Here is a 27,292-nt window from a genome sequence, read left to right on the forward strand (position 1 = left end):
CCCAGAATCTCAAATACTTTTTCTCCCCCTCAGTGACACTGCTTAAAAATAACCTGAGCAATGTTTCAACAACTGGATGAATTCAATCACCCCACCAAATGTTTCAGATTTGTGTCTTGACATCTTTGCAGTGGGCTAGACCAGTCATGAAGGAAACATTCATCTTAAGTTGGGAGACAATTTTAACATTTGTCTGCATGCCTGTTTATCCTTTGTCGTATTTCTTATTGTTCTGGCACATATAAGGAATGTCCATTGAAGAGCATGCTAGATGGTAGTGAAAAGTCATGAAAAAGGCAGAATAACATGATGGTAAGTGTATTTTAGCCATTTTTCCTCATATCTCCAATAAGCCTTGGGTTAATTGATTATACATTTATTCTCACCCCAAATCACCAATGAATTTCCAAAAACAATTACTTAGAAGAAAATTAAACTCTATGGAGGGATCGTAGACACATGACAAAATGCAAATTTTTTTGAAACCAAATGTCTAGATGGAAATTAAAGCCAGTAATCCTGACTATTTATTTGCTCTGTAGTCCAATAAATAATGCTCAATACAGTAAATTTAGCACAGCCCAGGAATCAACCTTCATAGTTTTATGATTTATCGCCACTTTGCATACAGCATTGTTATTCTTTATTTTGGACACAGTCCCACTTTCTCAAAAAACAGATTTAAGTAATAGCTTTAAATGGAAGTGTGGATGCTTTGATGAGCATTTGAAAAGATATTCATAATTTACGTAAGAGGCCAATGACAAGATTATACAATCATCATCCACAGAAGACTATTACAACAGAAAAGCTTGTTCCTATCAATGTATTCCTTTCAAGAAGCTATTGTGTATTTTTTTTTGGCAGTACAACTTTACAGTCATAATTTATTCTGTAACTAGTTTGTTTAGTAACATTACCTGCAGTTCTTTATATTTAATAATAAAAAAGAAAACAAGAAAAATATATTTTCTGAACTGTGCTTTGCCTACATTGTTCTAAGCGGCTTTAAACTGATTCAATTCTCTGAAGGGTTCAGTAACTAATTCAGAATCGTTGTAGACATCTATGATTAATTTTGTTAAGTATTTAAAACATAATTTTTCTCCATTATTTTAACTTTCCACAAGCAGTTTTATGTTCTTCCGCATAACCATTTGTCTCTGTAACTGCATGTAATCCTGCAAAAAGTGAATGCAGAATGGAAGAACTGAAAATAAAACAATGAAATTCTAACAGTTCACACAACTCAAATCCATTTGCAGGTCACATCTATTTATGGGGATACAGCAAGTACATTTGTTTTATCTTAATTGGAAGCATTAATTTAAATGTTTCAAATTTAATGCCAAAATTGCAAAAATTTTTCATAGCTGTATATTCACAATGAATTCTACAAATTTGCATTTAGTTCACATTAATATAAAATACTCTTTTGGATAATCCCATACCATCAAAGTTGTTGCTTTCTTTTGACTTACTTATAGAATAGGCTAAGCACTTAGTGGATAGCATATTTAGGCAAGCAATCGCACCATAGCTTAAGGAAGTATGAATAAGGAGGGAATACCTCACTCACTTGCAGATTTTCCCTTTTAGATATTGAGAGCGATGGTTCCTCTGAGACAGGAATGTGGTGCCATGAATGGCTCAGGAAGGGAAGGTGAAAGAGTAAGGGGAATAAATAGGCCAGATGGGTGTTTCTGTGGCATAGATATGACTCCAGGATGGTATATTGCCTCCTGGGCGCCAGGGTCGAGGATATCACTGAATGGTTGCAGAGTATTCAGAAAGCTGAAGGTGAAGGTGAAGAACCTGAAGATGTGGTCCGCAATTGCAGATGAGGGGATGAAGTCCTAAAAGCCGATTTTAGTGAGCAAGGAGATTTAAAAGTAGGACCACAGTGGTAGCAATCTCAGAATTACTCCCAGTGCCATGTTCGAACAACCTGGAAGTAGGAGGATATAGAAAATGAATATACAGCATAGCTGCAGAGACAATATAGGAGGGAGCCAGTATAGGCTGGTTAGCCTGACTTCAGTTGTTGGCAAGATTTTAGAGTCCATTATTGAGGTTTTGGGGTACTTGAAGCTCATGATAAAATAGGCCGAAGTCAGCATGGTTTCCTTAAGGGGAGATCTTGCCTGATAAATCTGTTGGAATTCTTTGAGGAAGTATCAGGCAGGATAGACAGAGAGTCAGTGGATGTTGTTTACTTGGATTTTCAGAAGGCTTTTAACAATGTGCTGCTAAACAAGATAGGAGCCTATGGTATTACAGGAAAGGTACTAGCATGGATAGAGAATTGGCTAACTGGCAGAAGGCAAAGAGTGGGAATAAAGGGGGCCTTTTCTGGTTGGCTGCAGTGACTAGTGATGTTCCGCAGGGGTTGATGTTGGGTCCGCTACTTTTCATGTTACATGTTAATGATCTGGATGACAGAATTGAGGGCTTTGTGGCCAAGTTTGCGGATGATACAAAGATAGATGGAGGGGCAGGTAGTGTTGAGGAAGCAGGGAGTCTGCAGAAGGACTTGGACAGGTTGGGAGAATGGGCAAACAAGTGGCAGATTCTGAGTCTGTGCCCTCTGGTCCTAGACTCTCTCACTACTGGAAACATCCACTCCAGGTCCACTCTGTCCAGGCCTTTCAATATTCGGTCATGCACTTTGGTAGAAGGAATAAAGGCGTAGACTATTTTCTAAATGGTGAGAATTCAGAAATCAGAAGTGCAAAGGGACTTGGGAGTCCTAGTGCAAGATTCTCTACATGTTAACTTGCAGGTTGAGTGTGTAGTAAGGAAGGCAAATGCAATGTTAGCATTCATTTCGAGAGGACTAGAATATAAAAGCAAGGATGTAATACTGATGCTTTATAAGGCCTTAGTCAGACCACATTTGGAGTATTGTGAGCAGTTTTGGGCCCCATATCTAAGGAAGGATGTGCTGGCATTGGAGAGGGTCCAGAGGAGGTTTACAAGAAAGATCTCAGGAATGAAAGGGTTAACGTATGAGGAGCATTTGATGGCTCACTCGCTGGAGTTTAAAAGGATGAGGGGGGATCTCCTTGAAACCTACCGATTGTTGAAAGGCCTGGATAGAGTGGACATGGAGTGCATGTTCCCAGTAGTGGGAGAGTCTAGGACCAGAGGGCACAGACTCAGGATAGAACGATGTCCCTTTAGAACTGAGATGAGGAGTAATTTCTTTAGCCAGAGGGTAGTGAATCTGTGGAGTTCATTGCCATAGACGGCTATGGAGGCCAAGTCATTGGGTATATTTAAAGCAGAGATTGATAGGTTCTTGATTAGTAAGGGTGCCAAAGGTTATGGGGAGAAGGTAGGAGAATGAGGTTGAGAGGGAAAAATAAATCAGCCATTATTGAATGCAGAGCATACTCAATGGGCCGAATGGCCTAATTCTGCTCCTATGTCTTATGGAGCACTCCAGATTTCTGAGACTTCAGGATTGTTTCTGTGGCAGGTGGGGCCTATATAAGTTGGGTGAGTTATCTTTGCTGGGGCTTTGGTTGCATTTTTGGGGAGGGTATAAACTGGCTTGGCAGGCAATGAGGACTGGGAGTTGGGTCAGGAGCAAAAGAAACAAAGCTGGAAGTGAATGTTAGAAATGCGGTGAGCAAATATGCAGTGGAAAGAAAAGCAAGCTGCAGAGATGGAATGTGTATGGAAAAATGACAAAAGGCTAAATTTAAAGGCACTATATTCAAAAACACATTGTATCTGCAATAAGATGGATGAATTAATGACACAAAGAGCTGTAATTGGGTGTGATCTAATTGCCATTACAGAAAGATGGTAGAGAGTGATTAAAGTTGGGAACTAAATATTCCAAGGTATTTATCATTTGGAAGGACAGACAGAAAGAAAAAGGAGGTGGAAAGGATCTTGGATTAGCAGATCATGCTATAGAATTAGAATCAAGTTCGGTAGAGCTAAGCAGCAGCCTGAGGCAGAAAACATTTGTGCGAGTTGTTTATATGCCTCCAAATGGTAGTTGTGATGCAGCATGCAGAAGAAATAAGGAAATTAATCTGATATAGACTGGTCAAATCAAATTAATAGTAACAATGTAAGGGTAAATTCCTGAAACGTATACAAGATGGAATTCTATATCAGCTTGTTGACAAACCAACTAGGGAACGGGTTATTTTAGATCCAGTTCTGTGCAACAAGAAAGGGTTACTTCATAAACTACTTACAAAGAGAGCCCTAACAAGAACTGACCATAATATGATAGCATTTTACATTAAGTTCAAAAGAGATGTCATTCAATTCGAAACCAGGGTTTTCAATCTAACCAAAGGAAACTCTGAAGTATGAGAAACTACATTAAGCAATGTGACAGTGGACAGGCCTGCATTTATAATATTATAATGCATGACTTGCAATTATAACCTCCAGTTATAATGCAAAATTTGCAACAAATATACATTCCTTTAAGGCATGAAAACAGGAATAGTGAGCCAACAATGGAATAAGAGATAAATTAAAGACAATCTTAAATCTAAGGAATGGTTTACAAACTTGTCAGAAAAAGAAGCAAGCATGAGGATTAGGAGTGTTTTAGAATTCAGCAAGAATGATGAAGTAAAAGAAATTGAAAGTAAAATTAAACTAGCGAGAACTATAAAGGCAGACTATCAGTGAAAAAAAACTAATGAGGGCAAATATGGGTCCCTTACAGAGATGAGTGAATTTATGATGTGTAATAATGAAATGGCAGAAGAATTAAACACATATATTGTGTATATATTCATGACAGAAACAATAAATCTCCCAGAAATATGGCAGAACCAAGGATCCAGTGTAAATGAGAAAATAGACTAATATTAGTCAAGAAGTATTACAGGAGAAGTTAATGAGGCTGAAAACTGATAAATCCAAAGGACCTGATGATGTATATCTTAAAGAATTGAAAAGGGTAGCTATAGAGACAATGGATGGTCTTCCAAAATTTATAGATTCTGGAATGGTGCCAGTAGGTTGGAGGAAAGCAAATGTGAGCCTACTATTTATGGAAGGATGGAGGGAGAAAACAGAATTATTGACCTGTAAGCTTAACATTTGTAGTTGAGAAAATGCTAGAATCTATAATAAAAGATATGAAATCAAGATACTTAGGTTGAACTGGGTCAACTTGGATTTATGAAAGGGAAATCATGTTTGACTTATCTATTGGAGTTCTTCAAGGTGTAGATGAATGGGAACCAATGGATGTGGCATTTTTGGACTTTCAGAAAAATAAGTGTGTCCTTCTCAGGTTGATAGGCTGTATCTGGTGAGTTACTGCAGGGTTTGATGCTTGGGTCCCAACTATTCACAACCTTTTTCAATGATTTGGCAGAGAGGACAAAAATGTAATATTTCGGAGTTTGCTGATGGCACAAAAGTGGAATGAATAATGAGAAGGATGCAAAAATATAGACAAGCTGAGTGAATAAGCAGCAACATGGTAGGTGTAGTGGAAGTTGTGTGGTGAAACATTTTGATGGGAAAAACAGAAATTCTGACTTTTTTAAATGGTGAAGAAATGGGAAATGCTAATGTTCAAAAAGGCCTGAGTGTCTAAGTACACAAGTCACTGTAGGCTAGCTAGCAGGAACAGCAGGCAAGTAGGAAGGCAAAAAATGGAAGAATAAAGATGCCTCATCACAATTTTATAGAGTATTGCTGAAACCACATTGAGTATTGAGTACAATTTTTCTCACCTTACCTAAAAAGGGATATACTTGCAAAAAAAAAAGGGAGTGCAGTGAAGATTCACAGAACTGGTTCCTGTGATGGGACGTCTGTCGTATGACGAGTGATTAAACAGGCTCGGGTAATTACTGAAGTGGCGAGCAGGGAATGGGCCCCACGTACAGCAACCCCGAGAGTACATCACACCTGATGACCAAGTTCTTCCCAGTTACTAACAGAGAGCGCCGCTTCCACAGAACCAATTTTTGTTTGACTTTCCCAATCCGCTCCAGCCAATTCTTGTTACACGCCACAGCCCCTCCAAACCAGATCCCCAGCACCTTCAGGTAGTCAGACCTGACAGTGAAGGGGACATTGGATTGGGCAGGCCTGTTGCAAAAGAGCATGGCCTCACTCTTCCTGCTGTTGACTTTGGCCCCTGATGCCAACTCAAACTGGTTGCAGATGCTGATCAATCTGCAAACTGACCGTGGATCCAAGCAGAAGATGGTAACATCGTCCACGTGCAGGGAGGTTTGGAACTGGGTGCCTCCACTGCCTGGCAACATCACCCCTCTTCTGCTCTCGTCCTTCCTGATGGATTCAGCAAAGGGTTCTAATGCAACACATAAACAAGAGAGGTGAGAGAGGACAACCCTGCCTGACTCCAGACTTGATGGGGAAGTTATTTGTCTCGCACCCATTGATTTAGACTGCACTACGGATATCAGTGTAGAGCAATTGGATCCAATTTCTGATTTTCTCCCTAAAACCCATTTTGGAAAGCACGTTCATCATGTACGTGTGTGATATCCTGTTGAAGGCCTTCTCCTGGTCCAAGCTGACAGGCAGGCATCCAACCATCTGTCCTGCACATAGGCGATGGTATTTCTGACAGTGCAAGGCTGTCAAAGATTTTCCTGCCAGGTATAGCACAGGTTTGGTCTGGGTCCAAGATGGAGCAAGTTAACAGGTAACGATGCACAAGTCCCCAGAGAATGGGAACAAAAGTGTACCCAATGTTGCCTCATCCTGATGACCACCTTCATGTGTGGCTGCATCAGGCTGTGTGTGGAACCAAAGTATGTGGGCACTAGGTGTCACTATGTGCTGAGGTTCTACCTGTCCCTGGTGTCGCGGAGGATAGGTCTGGCCCCGTTGATGCGTAACATCCCAGTCAGCTGAATGTTGCCGCACTACCTGTTCTTTGTGGAAGAGTTCCTCCAAGCAAACACCTTTGACCACAAGTCTATCAGGCAGCGGTCAGCATGGAACGTCCTGCAGACACTGTGGGACAGGGACTCTACGGAGACTCTGGGGTGTCCAAATCATCTGGCAGAATGCTTCATTGCCAGAACTCACCAACAAGCACCAAGACCTCGCTTGAAGACACAAGAGAGACTGCAGATGCTGGAAATCTGGAGCAACACACACATAATGATCGAGGAACTCAGCAGGTCAGGCAGCATCTTATCTTAGCATCTATGGAAGGAAATGAACAGTCGACATTTCAGGCTGAGACCCTAGTCCTGATCCCAATGCAAAGGCTCTGTGGGGAAGGATCACAGTCTTGGCTCCTTCTGCTACTGCACGTGGAAGGGCTGAGTTGGGTGGGGAAGCTTGCCAAACAATGAAAGGGTGTATCAGGCCTGGGGGCCACGAATGGTGATAGTGCCATGGTTTTTAAAACAAAATAAGTTAACACTACTGAATGTAATGACCATGAATGTAAAAGTTTTGCACTGTTTCTTCTTTTGAATATATATATATTATTTTTATCATGAATAAAATTTATTTTTGAAGCATAACAAAAGAGTGATTGAAGAGGCTAGGCTTCTACTCTCTAGAGTTTAAAAGAATGAGAGATGACACGTTGCTGGGCTGATCTAAATGCACCTCAACTCGTGATCTTTTGAAAATGTATCTATCTCCATCTTAAATACTTATAATGATCTAGCTTGTGTAACCCTCTGGAGTAGAGAATTCCAGAGATTAAGCCTCTGCAAAAAGAAATTTCCATGCACCTTTGTTTTCAATAAACGGTCCCTTATCTATGTCCCGTGTTCAGACTTTCTCACCGGTGGAAACGTCTCAACATCATGTCCCTCAGGATCCTATGTCTCAATGAGGTCACCCTTCATTCTTCTGAACTCCAAAAGACCTTGTCTCCACAGCCGTTCTTGTTGCACAGTCGAAGGGCTAGTCTGCTAACCGCCGGGTGATGCTGATGAAGTCAGCGGCGTCTACCTGTTCCGGGAAGCTCAGGCCGCGCCGCCCTTCCACCAGGGATACGCGTCGCCAGCTGCGGCTCCCCTTTTATCGCACAGTTTATCCGCCGTCGAGGCGGTCGCTGAGTTTGTTTCTCTGGTCCGGGCGCGCTGAGGGGAAAGTGCGGCCGAGAGGAGGTCGAGCCCCATGCCCGCTCTGTTGGGCGGCGCCCTCCGCTCACTGCAGCGCCCGAGCTTGGCGGGGTTGCGTTTGGCGTGTTCCTTGGCGCCAGGTCCGGGCATGCAGACGGCCGTGGTCCGCTGCGTCCCCGGCGAGGCTAAAATGACCATCTCGTTCGAGCTGGACGGCGGGCACCGGCGACTGGAGCGGGAGCAGAGCGAGTGCCTGCGGGCCGCGCTGGCTCGCATCGCGAACAACGTGCTCAAGGCGCAGACTAGGCCCAAGAAAGGCCGGAAGGCGGCGGCGGCGGCGCAGGCCCAAGCTCAGGCCACGGCCCCAGACGTGAGCCTGCACCTGGGAGAGGAGGCCGTGCCCGGCGACACGAGAAACGCCGAGGCCTGGCAGGACGGCGCGGTGCTGCAGGTGGGGGAAGGGCGCTACCAGGTGCAGCGGAACCCGCCCACCGTGACTCGCCTGGAGTTGCCCGCTTCCATCCTGGCCGGCTTCCCGGTATGCCCGCAGGTACAGATCGAGTTCGGCCAGCCGGCCGAGTCGCGCTTCGAGTGGCTGAGGGAGGCCGTGGGGACCGGGACCTGTACCTGGGAGCCGGCGGCGAGCGGCAGGGTCTTCACCCCGGGTAACAGCCTCATTGGCTCCAAGCTGAAGCTGCGGTGCAGCCCGGGCGACGGCAGCAGGTTTGGGCCGGCGGCCGAGCTGCAGAGCGCGGGGGTCGTGGAGGCCGGCCCGGGAGTCTGCACCTTCGACAGCCGCCATTTGTTCACCCAGGAAGCGGCGGCCGAAGCTCTCCTCCGGGTGGTTTCCTACAACATCCTGGCTGATGTGTACGCGCAGACAGAGCTGTCGAAGACCAGTCTGTACCCTTACTGCGCGCAATACGCTCTCCACGCCGACTACAGGCAGAACCTGATCAAGAAGGAGCTCAGCGGTTACCACGCTGACATCCTCTGCCTGCAAGAGGTGGATAAATCCGTCTTCACCGACAGCCTGTCCCCTGCCATGGACGCTTTCGGTTATCACGGATTGTTTCGCATCAAGGAGAAGCAGCACGAAGGTCTCGCCACCTTCTTCAGAGCCTCCAAGTACCGGCTACTAAGTCAACATGATGTGACCTTTAGTGAGGCTCTGGCTTCGGATCCCTTGCACACCGACCTTCTGCAGAAAGTTTCTGCAAATCCAAACGTGAAAGAGAAGGTGCTGCAAAGATCAACCGCCTTACAGGTACTAAAAATGTTTTATACCACAGTGTTTCAATCTTTGTCTGCTACTATAACAAAACAAAAACACACACAAAATGCTGGAAACACTCCGCAGGTCAAGCAGCATCTCTGGAAGGAAATGGTTGATGTTTCGGGTCCAGAACATGATGGAGGGTTTTCGACACAATGTTAACTCTATTGCACTTTTCAGAGATGCTGTCTGACCTGCCCAGTGTTTCCAGCATTTTCTGTGTTTATTTCAGGTTTCCAACGTCTAATCTTTTTTCCTCCTGGAGGTAGAGTTGTGGAAACTAGATCGTTGATCATTAAGGGTATTTAAAGAGGAAGAAGGTACACGTTTGAAAGATCAGTGAATTGAGGGCCATGGAGGACTGGCACAGTGAAGAGATGAGAAATGGGGAAGATCATTCATGATTAAATTGACTGGCAGAGCAAGGTTGAGGGGCCAGGTTGAGCTCCTATTTTCTTATGCTTTCCCACTCTGTAAGAAGCTATTTCATTCTCTCAGTTTATCTATCTCTATAATATCTTCTGATGATGAGATTTTTTACATCAGTGCTTTTGGGATGTCTATTTCCTTAACCATGGCTTCTCCTCTACTGTAATTGACTGGGGTCTCAAACACTCTTCTGCCCTTACCAATCTCCTTCCAGCAGAACAAAGAAAGAGTTCTCCAAATATGCACCTTCTCCCCTAATGGCATCCACATTAACTAGATTATCCTCTATAATTTCCATCCTCTTCAACAAGATTCCACCACCACCAAACACCTTTTCCCTTCCCCTTCCAGAATAGAATCTCCCATCTGGCTCTCTGATTTGATCTTCTGTCTGCACCAATCACTGCTTTTTCCCATTTTCTGAAGCAACTGCAGGAGATGCAACACCTGCCCTTTTATCTTGTCCCTTCCTGCCATTTAGTGATTCCATTTGAAGTGGCAATTCACTTGCCCTTCTACCAATTTAGTGCATTGCATTTTATGTCACCCAATCTGCATTTGATTTCTTCAGTGTGGTCTCCTCTGAATTGGAGAAACTAAATGCAAATTGGATGACGGCTTTGCAGAACCGCTCCAATCAGTTCCCAAGGGGGACCTTGAGTTCCCAGGTGTGTGTCACTTTAATTATCTTTCCCACACCCATTCTGACCTCTGCCTTCAGCCTCTTCGATTGTTCCATTGAATGCAAACTCAAGGAACAGCGCCTCATCTTCTTTCAAAGTACATTGCAGGTCTTGAGTGGAAATGTTGAATTCAACAATTTCAGGTAACCAGCCTTACTTTAACTCTTTCTTTTGTCCATAGATGCTACCTGACGTGCTGAATATTTCCTCTTTTATTTAGATTTCCAGTAGCTGCTGTATTCTGTATTTTATTACCTTCGTTCTCTCCCCTTCTCTGCAACTTGCTTATTTTCTCACTTTCTCAGTCCAATGAAGGATCATTGATTTGAAATGCTAGCTATGTTTTTCTCTCCACAGATACTGCCTGATCTGCAGAGTATCTCTCACATTTTCTGTTTTTATTTCAACTCGGCTCTGTTGCTTTTGAGAGCCCAGTTTTGGGATACATTCCAGTTATGATTTCTTTGGGAACGATTTTTTTTGAAAATTCTACTTGAGGTGATGTTTAAAGGAATACTACTTCTCTTACTTAAATAATGTTCATCTGGCAAAATGGGAATTTGGTGCTAAACAGACCAAGTGATGGAATAATTAAGTGATAACTCGGTACAAGATCTGAGAACCTTAAAAGAAAACAAAAGTTTTTCAAAACTTTGGGCTAACCATATTTTTTGGAGTCTAATTACTTTTTGGTTAACCAAAAATATTAAGTCTCCGAACAGCTGAAATGTCATCACATATTTTGCTTTGTTTACATATTGAATAGTTCAGAATCTACATTATTATTTTAAAAATGGGTATTTTTGTTTAGGTATGTGTACTTCAGTCTCTTGAAGATTCATCAAGGAAGGTGTGTATTGGTAATACTCATCTTTACTGGCACCCAAAAGGTAAATTTTACATTTATAGTGTTATATTCTTGGTACCTTATCTTTACCCCCTTCCACTTATTTTAAGTATGTATCTCACTTCTCCATTTAAAAAAAATATTCAGTTGATTAACTGTTAGGGTGATTTACTGCTGAATGTTTTGTAATGACAGTTTTTAAATATCTGTTTTATCTAAAGATGCTACTTTTTATCTTTAGTTTTAGTGGAACTTAAATGATACCAGATAAATCTCACAAACTAGGAGGCAGAAAATGCTGAAAAGAGCAAGTTGAACTGTTTCTGTAAGGAAAGGAAAAATACAGTAAAACTCTGGTCATCTGCTATCTGACTACTGGCTTTGTCAGCTGGCACATCAGGGGATATTTGCCATGCTATGTGAACACTTACCAGGGCCACGGTTCCCAGTCCCCTAACATAGGTCCTTAAAAATCCATGTGAGATAGTGAAAGCAGCAGCCACATTGAGGAAACTCATAGTCTTATTTTATGTGAAGCCAAGTGACAACAATCACAATTGAAAACAGTCATCATATGGCTTAATTAAAATTTATCTTTATCCCTACCTTAGAGTTGGGGTTAAGTAAACCACATCGGAACCCTTCATGCTACAATTATTCACAATCTATATCTTGTGATTTGTTTGATGGGACCAAATACATTTCCATATTTGAAGATGACATGGAATTAAGTGGGAATGGGAGTGGTAATGTTGGGGGGGGTGGGGGTGGTTTCAAAGTGACCAGTAATGTTGCAGATGGAGTACAATGTGGAAAAAGTCATTGAAAGCTAATGTCCAGGTGCAGCAGGTGTTTGGGAAGGTAAGTGGTATGTTGACCTTTAATGCAATTAAATAGAGCTTCAATGAGGCTACAGCTGCAATATTGGGTACTATTTTGGTCTCCTTACCTGTAAAATAAATAAATAAATAAATAGATTCCCTTTAGAGGGAGTGCAGTGAAGATTCATCAGTCTGGTTTCTAGGATGGCAGGTCTGTCATGTAGGGAGTGATAGTCAAACTAGGCCTCTATTCTCTAGAGTTTGGGAAAATGAGAAGTGACCTCACCAAAGTATACAAAATTCTTAGAGAATTCAACAGGACGGGTATAAGGAAAGTGTTGCCCTGGCAAAGAAACATAGAACTTGGGGGTCAAAGTCTTAAAATACACGTTGGTCCATTTGGGACTGAAATGAGGAGACATTTCTTAGAGTGGTGAACCCTAAGCATTCTCCATCATGGAGGGTTATGGAAGCTCAGTCATTGATGGAGTTCAAAACTGATTACTATATTTCTGGATATTAATCAAGGGATATGGGGATAGTGCAGAAAAATGGTGTTGACATTGAAGATCAGCCATAATTTTGTTGAATGGTGCAGCAGGCTTGAGGGACAAAATCTTTTCAGGCATTCCTGGTGAAGGTTTATTTCCTAGCTGATCTTTTCGAATGGAAATTGATAATGAAAATCCAACTAACAGGTGACAAGATAGGGCCAAGGCCTAATAAAAGAAAATTAAACTCAGCTTTGTCAATCTTTATAAGAGCACTTTTTAGGATATTGAATTAACACAGGTGGGATGGGCGCTGGATTGTTAATGACAGACCTTAAAATGTGTCACTTTCATTTGTGAGCTTAATACTTCAATAGATCGTTGGTTCTCTTAAAATTTTAATGCTGACATGATAAATAGACTGGTTGGTATATGAAAATATGAAAGTTGTTTGATATTTGCATAATTCTTCAGATATTTCCTGAATGTTAAAGCAGTTGATCAGTGGTGCAATTTGTTAGAGGACAAAAAAGGAAAAGCTTGGTCACATATCTGTAATTTGCAGATAAGAATCTATTGATAGTCATTTCCAATGTATTAACTTGGTCCAAACTATGAGAATTGATATTTCTTGCACTCTTTTTCAGGAGGGCATATCCGTCTTATTCAGATAGCAATCGCATTTCGTCATCTCCACCAGATTATTTCAGAAATGTATCCTAACACACCAATAATCTTTTGTGGTGACTTTAATAGTACCCCAACTTCAGGCTTGTATGACTTTGTTACCAGAGGAAGCATTTCTACAGATCACCAAGACTGGTCTTCAAATGGTGAAGAAGAACAATGTCGAATGTCTCTTACTCACTCATTTAAACTGATAAGTGCCTGTGGAGAACCTACTTACACAAATTATGTAGGAGGCTTCCAAGGTTGTTTGGACTACATTTTCATGGATGTGAATATGTTTGAGGTTGCTCAGGTTATTCCTTTTCCAACTCATGAGGAAATCACCTGCCATTTGGCCCTGCCAAGTGTTTCACATCCATCAGATCATATTGCACTTGTCTGTGATCTGCAGTGGAAATGAACAAAGCCCTCTGGTCAGCTACTTTGATTACTAATGGAAATAGTACTGTGTGACTTTACAAATGTTATAACTTCTCAAAGTAAACAAGTGTAGAATATGGGATTTTGTTTTTTAACAAGACAATGCAGTCAATGGAATAGATCAGAATATATGTAAAATAATATGTAAAAAGTAAAACTGGAACATAAGTGATGCACCTGGCAGTGTTTGCAATGTCTGCAAAGGCTCACATTTTAACAGAAGCAATGTGTTATGTGCATTAAATTATGGAAAGAAGCTATTTGTAGGTAAAATTGAAGCAAATTAAAATCTTAAGCATTTTTAATGACCAAATGATCCAACTGTATCATCTGGCTTTGTTTTCCAGAAAATGTATGGAATTTCCATCTAAATAAATATTGAATTGTGCAAAATTGTGAAGAGAAAGTATTTCCAGTGTCCTGGTTAACATTTATCTTTTAACCAATATCAAAACAGGTTATTTTAAATGGTACCTCAGTGCTATTTGTGCAGTTTTGCTGTATGCAAATTGATTGCTGCTGTAACTATCTGTAACATCTGATAATACTTTAAAGGTATTTACTTGGCCATGAAAGATTTATGACATCCAGAGGTTATAAGAGGTGCTGTATTAGTATAATCAGTTTTGAGAAATAGGAAGTAATGAAAACTATTGGAAATCCTGAACAGGTCTACAGATGTTGCTGTACTTTAGTGATGTCTTTTGCATTTGATCCTTTCTAGAATGACACTCATGGAGTTACTGGGTTGATTTAACACTAAACAAAAGCTGAAAAACAAGCATTTTGCTTAAGGGATATAACTGAAAGAACATGACCATAAAACTTCAATGTTAGTACTTCAATCCACTAAGTACTCCAGTCCTCAGACACAGAAAGCCCTTAAGTAACTGGCAAACAGTGCCCCTTTTCTCAAAGGCCCACCTACACATGGACAAGAGGACAAACTGCCTGCAGTTAGAGCAATTTCTGCAAATGCAATTGCCATAATGAGGCAATTCATGTATGTACAGAAGTATTAGATTTTTTAACAACCAGCACTTGGGTAGAATACATTTATTCAACATTTTAATCATGTAATTTGCAATGTTGCATACAAATTAAAACTAAGTAGTTTTCAAAAGTAGGAACAATAGGACCAGACTGTGGAAGAAAATTTAAAGCATTATTAAAAGGGTCAAGCCATTTCTACCATGACAGCTGTACTGTCTGTCCTCGGTAAACTGCCAACTAACTAACCCTATCTAGCTTGCTTGCACGTACTTTAAGAAGGATATAGGAACTTGTTTTTCTTTGGAATCATTGTTTTGTAATCTACCCTAACGCTGCAGGCAGAGTAACTTTTAAGCTGATAGGTGCTTCAGGTTATTGCCTAGAACATGCTGTGAAACTTGTGTGAATCAGTGCTTCTTGTCACATATATTTTAACTATAAAAATGAGTGTAATCCTTTGTTGAGCAGAATCTCAGAATTCCACTTTTAGGAGTCTGAGCTCTCCATGATATCATGTTACAATAGAGGCTTTCTGAAGCAGATGCCCTCTGGGTCAGAGTAATACTTTTCCACAACACAGACATTGAGATATAAACATATATTGTTAGCCTTGGGTTAGTGGAAGTCTTTATTTTAGATGTTGGTTCTTTATGTTTTCATTATAAATGCCTGTGCAGATATTAGGCAAATTTGCCATTGTGCATCTTTCCTCAAGTGATGTCCCTGCAGCATAACCAGTTATACTTAAACCTATCACTCAAATTATCCTTTGCTATTTGTCCAGAAACATAAAACTAAAGTGTATAAAAATTATAAAAATGCCTTTTAAACAGCATCACTGCTGACCCTCAGAAATTTTAATTGCATAAAATTAATATCTGAATCAATTAAATTGAGAATGTCGTATAAACTTTTATTTCATTAGATTTATGTCAATGGATTACATGGACACCTTTCATTATCCGAATTTTGATTTTCCAGTTTCAGGAAGACTTGCCCATCCATGGACAAATAAACCAACATTAACTATATTACACCACACACCAATATCAAAAGTAACAAGCAACATTTTAAAAAGTTACAACTTTCAATACATCAGAACTGAAGTGGACAGAAATGCAAAAGCAAGAATGCTTAAGAACTGGATTTTTGTCATTTAATAATATTTACACTGCAGTGGAGTGCACAGCTTGTGCTTGTTCTATGACAAAAAGAAACATTTAGAATTTGCACCATTAAATATGAAGAATGGTGGAAGGATGTGGTCTATTGAAACTGGTTATATTGCCAAAAACAGGTGTCTACAAGACTGTTTTAAACATATAATCTTGCATTAAACTAGCCAGCATCGCTAAGATTATAGTGGAAAGACCTTTGAAATTGTTTCAACACAACATAACTGGGTTGCCCTGGCCATAATGTTAGAATCAACAAGAGTATAAAGTCAAAGCAATTTTTGTGCAATCAATGAATTCTCCATTAGGAAAATATGCTTTTCCCCGATTCCAAAATTTGTATCCACCACTCTACTTAAATCTATTCAGAAGCAACATCTGATATTATTAAAATAGAAAGTAACTGGCAACCATTTTCATAATATAATCAATACAATTTTTTAGCAGATTGTTTTGGAATGACCTTTGTATCACAGAAGTCCAAAAAAAGGTAGAGTAAAAATGTTCATTAGTTACAAATATATTTGATGTTAATTTCTTAAGTTATTACAGAAGTTATGGTCAAGTTGGCTTCAATTGGGAGATAAATTGGAAGAAATGTATTTTTTCACCATGAGATAACCAAGTTATCTGTTTAAACTTCCAATTTATGAAATGTACCACAAATGTTGGCAATAATGATGAGTTCAAAAATTAAGCTGTGCTGCCCAAAAAAAGCTTCAGAAACCACAATATTTGAAAGTTGAAAACTAGATAACAACCTAGGGTAAAATTACCAAACCTGTCCTGTTAAATAAAACTTACAATTGCCAAATTAAATTGCAGCACCAGGTCTAGGATTTTGACAGTTCAGTTGTCAGCCAGTCGAGCCCTTCATACAAGCCACTTCCTTCTGAAGCACAAGTAGCCTGAACATACCACTGTTCAAAAGAAGAAAAATGCAGTATTAGACAAAATAACAAAAATACATTTATCAAATCCAATACAGGAACACGTCAGAAAATGACAATTGTTTAGTAGAGAAATTAAATGGTATTTGGTTAAAGGTTTTCTCTAGATTTTTTACAAAATTCTTCGCAATGTGTATTTCATTTGAATGAGCCAGAACAGCAAACAATAGCTGTTGTATGGTAGGACATCATAACTGTAGACGTTTTCCAGCAGAGATTACTGTATTAAGATCAGGCAACAATATCTGGAAATATTTTGTTTTTACCAACTCTTATCAATACATTTAATCGAAACTAGGAATCAAACTTAAAAATCTCTTGTATAAAACTGTCATGTCACCCACCCACAAATTGTTAACTCTAAACATAACACCCTCGGGAAAATAAATTCATCCACTGAGGAACTGGGGACCATTTGAACTTGCAGTGTTCAGTGAAATATTTTACAGATTACACATTCCTAATGTCCGTCATATCTTTGGCACCCCGAAACACTAAAGCCAATATAGTCAACACCACCTCCTCCTCATTTACTCTCAAAGGTCCTCATAAGGCTGCACCCTCAGCCTCTTACTATACTCCCTATACACTCACAACTGTGTGGCCAAATTCCACTCTAATTCCATTTACAATTCCACAGATGAAACAGCTGTAGTGAGCCAGATCTCAAACTATGACAAGACAGAGTACAGGAAGAAGATAAAGAGCCCAGTGACATGGTGTCAAGACAACAACCTCTCCCTCAATGTCAGCAAAACAAAGGAGCTGGTCATTGACTTCAAGAAGCAGGGTGGAGTACATGCCCCTCTTTGTATCAATGGTTCTGAAGTGAGATCGTTGAGAGCTTCAAGTTCTTGGGTGAAAACATTACCAACAATTTGTCCCGGTCCAGCCACATGATTGCGACAGCCAAGAAAGCACACAAATGCCTACTTCCTCACAAGGCAAAGGAAATTCTATTACATCTCCGATTTTTACCAATTTTTATAGATGCACCATGAAAGCATCCTATCCAGATGCATCACAGCTTGGTACAGTAGCTGCTCCTCCCAAGTCTGCAAGAAATTGCAGAATTGTGAACAAGCCCAGTCCATCATGCAAACCAACCTCCCCTACACCGACTCTGTCTACACTTCTGCTGCCTCATGAAAATAGCTAACATAATCAAAGACCCCCCCGCCCCACCCCAGTCATTCTGTCTTCTCCCCTCTCCCGTCAGGCAGAAAATACAAAAGCTTGAGAACACGTACCACCAGACCCAAGGACAGCTTCTATTCTACTGTTATCAGACTCCTGAACAGACATCTCATACACTAAAAGATGACCTCAATCTCCCAATCTATCTTGACATGGCCCTTGCACTTTGTCTACCTGTACTTTCGCTGTAACTGTAATACTATATTCTGCATTTTTTTTACTACCACGATGTAATTATGTATGGCACGATGTCTGGATGGCACGCAAAACAATGCTTTTCACTATATCTCAGTACATGTGATAATAATAATCAATACTAATACAGTTCTTTAGAACCAACAGAAATAGTCCATACTGCTTCATATTTCCAATGTTTACACCCTGGAAAAGGAAGTGCTAGAATTTTCTTCTCTTCCAAATATTCCTAAAGATGTTAATAAAATAGGTAGTACTAGATTGGTGGCCCCTTGCATCCTAAGATAAAGTTTCTTTTCTGTTTTCGTTAATGGAAAGGATAATGGGCAAAATGTACATAAGCCATCTTGACCAGATTACCCCCATATTACCACATTACATTGAAAGTTTCATACAGTGCTTTGTCTGCTAACAATCAGCTATTGTCATAAGCTGGGGTCAAAGACATTTTTGTGCTGTACAGTCCAGCTTCTCATTTTATAAGTTAATTTACTGGGCAAGTATTACATTAAGAGAACACAGACCTTAACAAGTTCAATAACACCTATAACACATTGAATGCTTACATTTTTAATACTAAAACAGTTATGTTAATGACATGCAAAGTGCTATATATATATATATTTCTTACAACTCTGTTATGAAGTCTCTGTAATCCTAATTTTTCTGTCATTTCACTGACGCTCATGGCATTTGGCAGGTCTTGTTTATTGGCAAATACCAATAAAACTGCATCCCTTAATTCATCTTCTTGAAGCTGGAATAAAATATATTAGTTAATTTGATACACAAGTACAAGATGCATTATCAATTTATCTGGAGTTATACCTTTAATAAGTTGTCCAGATGCCAAATTAAACCCAGGATCAAGAGTTTCAGTCCAAGCCCAACCCAAGTTCTAAACTACCATTTTTGAAGACACTCATGTAAGGATTTTACCAAAATGACCATCAGAATGCATGAGCTAAACCAGGCTGTTAAGAGTACTAGAAGACCACAGTCATGCAAGATTCAGTATGATTGAATAACCCAATTCTTATCAACAGCTCCAAACCACGAAATGCTGTACAAGGTGATATATAAAGGACTAGAACTAGACAGAGTCTTGGGATCCAGCTGCACAATTTACACAGGATTGCCATGATAAGTGGTGACATCAGTTCTGAACTTAAATTATTATTCATTCGTAGCAAAAGTTTCAGAAGTTAATTCACCACAGATCTGTTACTGAGTTGCTAGTACTGAACAGATCTTCTGAACGGCCTAAAAAAATTAAGAAATACAAGTTTGAGTAACCATATATCCCCTTGAGCCTGCTTCATCATTAGCTCAACTCCACTTTCCTGCCCAATTCCCATGATCTTTGACTGCCCATACAGTGTAAAAAGAAACTCTCCATCTTAATTAGATTTAATGACTCCACATCTTGGGAGATCACTGGGCAGAGAATTGCAAAGGTTCACAACCTTCCACAAGATGAAATTCCTGCTCATCTCAGACCTTAGTCCATTATTTATCCTGACACTATGCTCCTAGACACCTCCAGCAAAGGAAACTTTTCACAGCACCTACTCTGTCAAACATGCTCGGCATCTTGCACGTTTCAACAAGATCACTGCTTTTATCTAAACTGAACTCAGCCCCATTCTTTTTCCATGACAACATCCCTGCTCCAAAAATTAATAGTCTCTTATCCTCCTTCAAATAAGGAGACCAAAATAACTTCCACTGTCTGTGTTATGATTTTCTATCACTTCCTTAAAAATAGATTCTAGCATTTCCCCAACTGTTGTAGGTTTGCTGGTCTGTAGAATTGTTATTTCTTCCTCCTATCCCACTGTTATAAGACTATTGAACGGTTCCCTAGTACGATAAAATGGACTTTTGACCTCACAATCTACCTCGTTATGGCCTTGCACCTTATTGTCTACCTGCACTGCACTTCCTCTGTAGCTGTTACACTTTATTCTGCATTCCGTTATCGTTTTACCTTGTTCTACCTCAATGCACTGTGTAATGAATTGATCTGTATGAACAGTATGCAAGACAAGTTTTTCACTGTACTTCGGTACATGTGATAATAATAAAACAATTCCAATTCCTTTCTTGAATGGGACTGTTACTTTTTAAACTTTATTTACAGCATGGTAACAGGCCCTTCCGGCCCAACGAGTCTGCACCGCCCATTTTAAACCCAAATTAACCTACCCGTACGTCTTTTAGAATGTGGGAGGAAACCGGAGCACCCGGAGGAAACCCACGCAGACACGGGGAGAACGTACAAACTCCTTACAGACAGCAATGGGAATCAAACCCCAATCATTGGCACTGTAATAGCATCGCGCTAACCGCTACGCTACCGTGCCGCCCCTACGCTACCGTGCCGTTTCCTAATGAATTCTTAATTTGTTGGTGCATGGCCTCAAATTGCCCTCAACTCAATTGGAGATAACATTGAATATCTATACAAGTCAATAGGGATTTAACATTCCATCTGCAAGAAAGGAGTATTTACTTAAAAACATTAACAAGGTACCAAATGTAAACAGTGAAAGATACATACCATTTTTCGCAGTTCATCTGCTGCTTCTGGAATTCTCTCCCGATCATTGCTATCTACCACAAAAATAAGACCCTGTCATAAGATAAAAATTTTGCATTTGAGATTTACTTTGAAAAGGCAGAAAATAAGAATTCAGAGAAATCATGTTCACAGAAACCTTTGTAGTTATGAGTTAAAATGTATTTTTTTTTAAAAAAGCTTTTAAATTAAATTTTCAACAAATGCATCAACAATATAGAACTACAATCTAATTTAGATGTATATTGTATGTTATGTATTTGGACACCAGATTAGGTGCCTAATCCAATGCATATTTATTAACTCTGGTGCAGCAAAGATATTGAGAAATCAAATGTGAATGTCAAATAATGATTTGAAGAAAGTAACTGTTAGAGTAAGAGCATCACAGATTATTTCACAGGAACAATTTCAAAAGTTCTCCTCCATAGCTAAGCTTACTTGTTGTGAACTGCTGTCACTTCACAGACAATATCTGCCTAGGGGGTCATTTGTGACCCTAAGAAATGAAATTAACACTAAAACAGCCCATATTTTAAAAGCTCTCCTAGTCTATAATGGAATAACTGAATACCCAACAGACCAAGTGACATGCTATGAACTGAAAATATAATACATGAATGGCATCAGTAGACATTACTGTAGATTACCCTATTTTCAGCAGTGCCTTTAATGCCATTGGAGTCATAGTTGCTACAAGAGTTGAGACAAAAGGAAAGGTCTGGATTCTCAGCAGCACAGATAAGAGCAATCAACATTAGTTATGATTGGTTAAGAATCAGACTGAGAATTGTAAGCACAGATAAAAATATACTAATTTCTGAACTGCAAGACTCCTAGAAGTAGCACATCAAACAAAAGTAACAGGCTAGATTTTGCTGATCTGGTCCCTTTGTCTGAAACTAGCCTACATTCACCAACACACATCCCCATCTCACACCTTCCTTGAATGGAGAGGGCATATCTCACTGACCCAACACACCACGGACCCTGGCGATGGAGTCTGTGCATCGGCAGAATCTTCAACAATGCACTGAGGAAGCTTTGCCTTCAAAACTGCCCTGAAAGCTTTGACAGGCATTAAGCCCCAGCCTTGCTTGTTGTGAAAGCAACAAAACATTTTTAAACAGGGTTTGATAATGGAGATGCATGGATGACATTTCCCCTGGCTAGGGTGACTTGAAACAGGGGCCAGAGTCTCAAAGTAGTCATTGAGGACTGAGGGAAGAAGAAATTTCTTTACCCAGAGGGTAATGAATCTTTGGAATTCTCTACCCAAGGAAGCCATTATGTTCAATTGGTAAGTATATTCAAGTCCAATTTATAGATTTTTGGATATTAAGGGAACCAAGGGACATTGGGGTAATATAGGAAAAATGATAGAAAAGTTAAAGATCAGCCAAAATCTGACTGAATGGCAGAGCAGGCTAGAGGCTGAATGGGAAACTCCTGCTTCTGCTTGTGTTTTTATGCTCTTGTAAGCCAGTTTATCAAAAACAGAAGGGTTTTTTTTTGGTGGTATAAAGAATGAGTTTAAACATATCAGTCATAACCACAAAATATTTTGTGGCATGTGGCACTTATGAATTAAGCAAAATGTTAAGGTGAACTGTGCACTAAGTTGAACTTAACCTGTTGTGTTCTATCGGGTGATGAAGTACCTGTGTGTTCTGGAAATAGTGCCTCCATAGGGGTCTAATTTTGTCTTGGCCACCAACATCCCACACAGTGAAGTTCGTCCTGTTATATTCGACAGTTTCTACATTAAATCCTAAAAAATGGAAACAATTCCAGTTTCACAACAAAAAACGATCAGGATATTAATCTGCAAACTTATAGATTTTATTGATTACCAAGCTTGCAATAGCCACACTAAAAGTTTTATTTTATTTACAATCAATTAGTTATTACTCTGTACTTGCATTGATTATCTGTTTCTTTGGAAACTGAACATATTAGTCAAGAATAAACTTGCTCTGAACAAAATGTCCTTCCTTTCAGAAACTGCAATAATCCTATTTTAGCTTATTAAAAGAGTAAGGCATCTCTTTACATTTCATAATCCTACGCTTCCCACTAACCAAATATTTAACTTTTCTCCAAGTTACCAGTGATTTTCAGCTTAATAACTTTCTAAGACAACCATCTACTTAAGTAAGATCTTTGGTTCACAGTGGCTAGAGGTGTAATCTAAGAAGTCAAAATAACTAGTGCTGGAAATGCATGCCTGTATGCTAAAAGTAAATCTAATTTCATGTGCGATGCTCTTTCATTTTACATTTCCAGTCTTTGCAATTTTCATTTTCTATTAACTGTCATTTAAGAACTAAACTGCTACGCTGCAGGCAATTTGTATATTAGCTTTCATGTCAAATCACTATTCATTGATCCATTTCATATTGTTTATATGAAGTATATCAAAGAGCCAAATTGTGCTTATAGCTAGCCAATGACTTCTGGAGGTCAGTAGCTAGCATATTTGACATCTTGCTCCACTGCTGTAATTAACAATGAGTGCAGGGGCAGAGCCAAGTTATGTTGAGCTGAGGGCTGGATGCACTTTTTTTTAAACTCCTTTATTTTACCCAATCTTAATGCTCAATTCATTTTTATGATTTGAGCTCATTACAAGTCGCACACTCAACACTTCAGGAACAGCTTCTTCCCCTCTGCCATCAGATTTCTGAACAGTCCATGAACACCACCTCATTATTCCTCTTTTGCGCTATTTGTTTTCGTAACTCATAGTAATTTTTATGTCTTGCACTGTACTGCTGCCACAAAACAAATTTCATGACATAATATCAGTGATAATAAACCTGATTCTGATTCTTCTTTGTTAAAAAAAATACTTAATTCTCTCTCAACTGTTGTTAAATGCCTCTTATCATCAAAGGTATTTAGAAAAAGTGAAAAAAGATCTTTGATAGCAGTGAGTTGTCAAAAGGCCACCTGAATGTTCTGATGCCAGTGGGACATCAGGATCCACTACTCAAACATAGTAACTGTTCACGGACAACTCCACTTTGTGGGCTGGACACAACAGCAAGGAAACTTCATTTAAACTGCAGAGCTGCAAAATGTGTGGCTGCAGGAAGAGCCCAAGGTGGATGCAGTGAGCGCAAGCAGTTCAAGCACATCATTTTATTATTAATGGCCTGCTAAATAATCCAAACTATGCATCTAATTCATCAATTCATCAGCTGGCAATAAAAAGATTTTCCATCCACTACCAAGGAATATCATAAAACAAAATTAAACACATCCAATACTACATAAAGCACCTGCCACCTCTCATATAAACAATAATTTTCGATAGAACTGTTATTCCTGTCAATGGATAAATCTCAACTATCCTCCAAAACTTTTGGGGTTGATTCATATTTGCCACTTTTACCTTCCAACACCAAACAGGCTGTGGACTCAATGTAAATCTCAATGTACTTCAGATTAAAAGCACTGCAATCCCAGGTTGCTAACTACAGATTAATGTGTCAATATCTGATGACATTTCAAATGCTTGACATATTCATCAGGCATCAAAATCTTCTAGAATTTTCCAACAAAAATGTATAAGGGATCTTGATAGAGTCAATAAAAAGATAATTTTGTAGAGAAGGAAACATGGTAAAATCTGGAGACAACAAATAAAACTACTCAATATATTCAAGAGGAAATGCATATACCTTTTATTAACATCTTAATGACAGTCTCATACAACCAACATTCCTGTATTATTCACACTTACCAATAGTTGGAATAGTTGTTACCACGTCCCCTAGTTTCAGTTTGTATAAGATGGTTGTTTTGCCAGCAGCATCCAAACCAACTAGAACGGGAAAAAAAGTTTATTTTGCAATTTTAAAAAACATAACATTGTCAATGACAAAGCTGGGTTTCCTTGTGGACTAAGGTGAGGATGCAGAGAGATATGAACATGAGTGATATATAATGTGGAAAACTGAGGTAACCTACTTTGGTAGAAGAGTATTTTTTTTAAATGGTGCTAGATTGACAGGTATGCATTCTTAAAATTTTAAGTTAAAAAATAAACATTGTCCAAACATGGTTGTAATTCAAGAGCAAACAGTCTCGATTAGGAATGCCTCAATCTAATAACTTGGTGTGACCAGCAGCAAAGATTGTCTAAACTATGCGAGTCCATTCCCAAAATAAAAACTGGCTTGCTGACAGATGCAGATCTACTATTCTTTAATTAACCTCTCTTGTAAAAGCAGCAAAATGTTAAAATTTACTGATTTTTTGCAGCTTAAGTATGCAAAAGGTCATTTTCAACTGAAAATACTCATTAAACTAGCAGCATAAATTCAGATTGGAACTCCAATTTAGTTGTAGTGGATTAAGATTCTCATGAGATGGTAAACAAATAGCACTAAGTTTTGACTACATATGCATTGCATTTCCAGTGTGGCATCACATTTATTTTACCAAGTGTTCAATGGATATGTAATTAAACCATTCCCAAACAAGCTTTAACTCTTGATTTAAGATAACATACGTTTTTCCTTCTATATCATTTAAGTTTCTAACTTTTTAATTGATAGCTTATACATCAAGTCCAGTCTACTCCCAAAGGGAGTGAAGTTGCCATAGCTGTTCTCGGGAAAAGAGCCAAATTGTCCTCCCCCTGAACCTGTTCCACCAGGTTCAGATTGGGTGTACACCGTTGAAATGGTCCAGGTGAGTCATGGCTATGTTGGTCCAGCTCAATTTGAGTCAGTGTAAGACAGTCATGTTAGATGGACAGTCAGTTAGGAAGTGGCCCAGAAGGGATGGTGATTTTTAGGTTTCAACTTCAAATCTGACTCAGTATTAGGATCTGAGTATGGATGGGAAACATTGCCTGAGAATGGAGAGTTTAATCTCCAGTGTCCATCTTCAGTTGTCCTCAGTGGGAGGATGTGGTATCCAGCAATGGAACATAGGCTCAGGCAATGTTTTGCAAATTTAAGTTTAAAGTTTACCTCAATGCCAAACATCCTTGGGGAAGTCTGCAAAGGACTTCACAGCTGCTTGCAGTGCAATTTCTGGGTGTCATTGTCAAGTTTGTCTGTGCAAATGTCAGGAGTGATCATCCACAAGAGAATGGGGGACACAGCTTGCCTTAGTTTGCGGTGTACTGTCTCAGGTGTCTGTTTTCCTTCATGCCACAAGCAGGAAATGTTCAGCAAATATTCCCTAGGATCAGGGAGCATTATCCTGGGTATCAGCTTCAATTTTACTTAGATGCAAGGGCACCCACCCAGGTTAGGAATAGCTATTTTAGCAATGACATCAAGTTTGACTCATCAGGACATGATACTATGCTATTAATTTTAAAAAATTATAAGCAGCCAGACTCAGTTCTGGATGGGTTTGGCTGTTGTCATGTTGGATTTCACATGCAAGCAAATCTTTAGACTCTAAACCAGTAAGGTGTTTTTGGTTATCTTGTTCATTGGATAAATATTGGCCAGTACACTTGGGAGATCCATTCTGCTCCTCTTCAAAATTGTGGCATTTCCATATATTTCCTCATTACAGAGGAGGAAGTCATTGACTCCATGCCAGCTCAGAGCAATCCTACCACTCCATTTGTTTTGCCCTGTAACCTATGCTTCATGGTAGAAGAAACATCAGGGAAGGAGGACCTGCTGCAGTACAAAGTAGAAGCAACAAGAGTTTGAATAGGCTGAGATTTACAAGGACAGAAATTGGGAGGCCAACAAGAAAGATTAGGGAAAGAATCTGGAGGTAATATATACAACTTAAGTTTTTAGCACAGTAGGTATGGAGAAAAGTGGGCACAAGCCATATAGGAACTGGAAGTTCAGCCAGGAGTCAAATAGATTTTGAGCCACACAGTAGCACAGCAGTTAGCACAGGTTTGATCCTGATCTTATGTGCTGCCTATGTGGGGTCTGCACATTCTCCTTTCCTGTAATCCATGACTGATTTTCTGCCAGTTGCTCTGGTCTCCTCCTATATCCCAAAGACACACATCTTAAAAATGTGCTGACTGTAAATTACCACTTATGGCAAGCAAGTGGCAGAAGGATCAAAGGGGAGTTCACGAACACTTGGGAGAAAATAAGGTGCATGACCACAGGGAAATAAGGAGGGGGGAAATGGGACTGATGTGATTGTTTTGCAGCATGGACCCGATGGGCCAAATGGCCCATTAGATTCTCACTTAGTTTTGCATTTCAGGTATGCAGTTTTGCAAAATAATAACAGAAAATGTAGTTGTGCTGGGTCATTCAAAAGCCAGCCCAGATATGTGAAAATTTTAATGCAACTGACAGGAAAGTGCAAAAAACTGACGATAGATCCACTACAACTATAATGCAAATTTAGATTTTCTCATTCCTACAGACTTTAATTACTGAAGATGTAAAGGAATTCTTAAGCTCCTTTAAATTACTGAAATCAAATACAAGTTGACAGCAAGTAAAATACAGAGAAAGTAGAATAAATGATCAAGAGC

General features: G+C 39.6%; 2 protein-coding genes across 3 annotated transcripts in view; one reads left to right on the forward strand and one right to left on the reverse strand.

Annotated features, from left to right (window-relative positions):
* Window positions 1–14,463, forward strand: pde12 (phosphodiesterase 12). The gene is made up of 3 exons (XM_052018951.1): window positions 1–9,324; window positions 11,257–11,335; window positions 13,252–14,463. The coding sequence occupies exons 1-3, from the start codon at window positions 8,113–8,115 to the stop codon at window positions 13,692–13,694; spliced, it is 1,734 nt and encodes a 577-aa protein (XP_051874911.1). The 5' UTR covers window positions 1–8,112; the 3' UTR covers window positions 13,695–14,463.
* LOC127572086 (ADP-ribosylation factor 4-like) overlaps window positions 13,540–27,292 on the reverse strand; it is a 15,222-nt gene continuing 1,469 nt past the window's right edge. Inside the window, exons 2-7 of one of the 2 annotated variants that reach the window (XM_052018955.1) lie at window positions 24,554–24,634; window positions 22,467–22,576; window positions 20,788–20,859; window positions 18,856–18,981; window positions 16,687–16,802; window positions 13,540–13,679 (exon numbers count right to left, since the gene is read on the reverse strand). In XM_052018955.1, the coding sequence (XP_051874915.1) occupies window positions 16,716–16,802; window positions 18,856–18,981; window positions 20,788–20,859; window positions 22,467–22,576; window positions 24,554–24,634 (476 nt within the window). In that variant the 3' untranslated portion in view covers window positions 13,540–13,679; window positions 16,687–16,715. Of the gene's footprint in view, window positions 13,680–15,599; window positions 16,803–18,855; window positions 18,982–20,787; window positions 20,860–22,466; window positions 22,577–24,553; window positions 24,635–27,292 lie in introns of those variants that run through there. The other variant, XM_052018953.1, reaches the window with a different exon arrangement.

Source organism: Pristis pectinata, chromosome 6, assembly GCF_009764475.1.
Source record: "Pristis pectinata isolate sPriPec2 chromosome 6, sPriPec2.1.pri, whole genome shotgun sequence".
In the NCBI taxonomy this organism is placed as follows: domain Eukaryota; kingdom Metazoa; phylum Chordata; class Chondrichthyes; order Rhinopristiformes; family Pristidae; genus Pristis; species Pristis pectinata.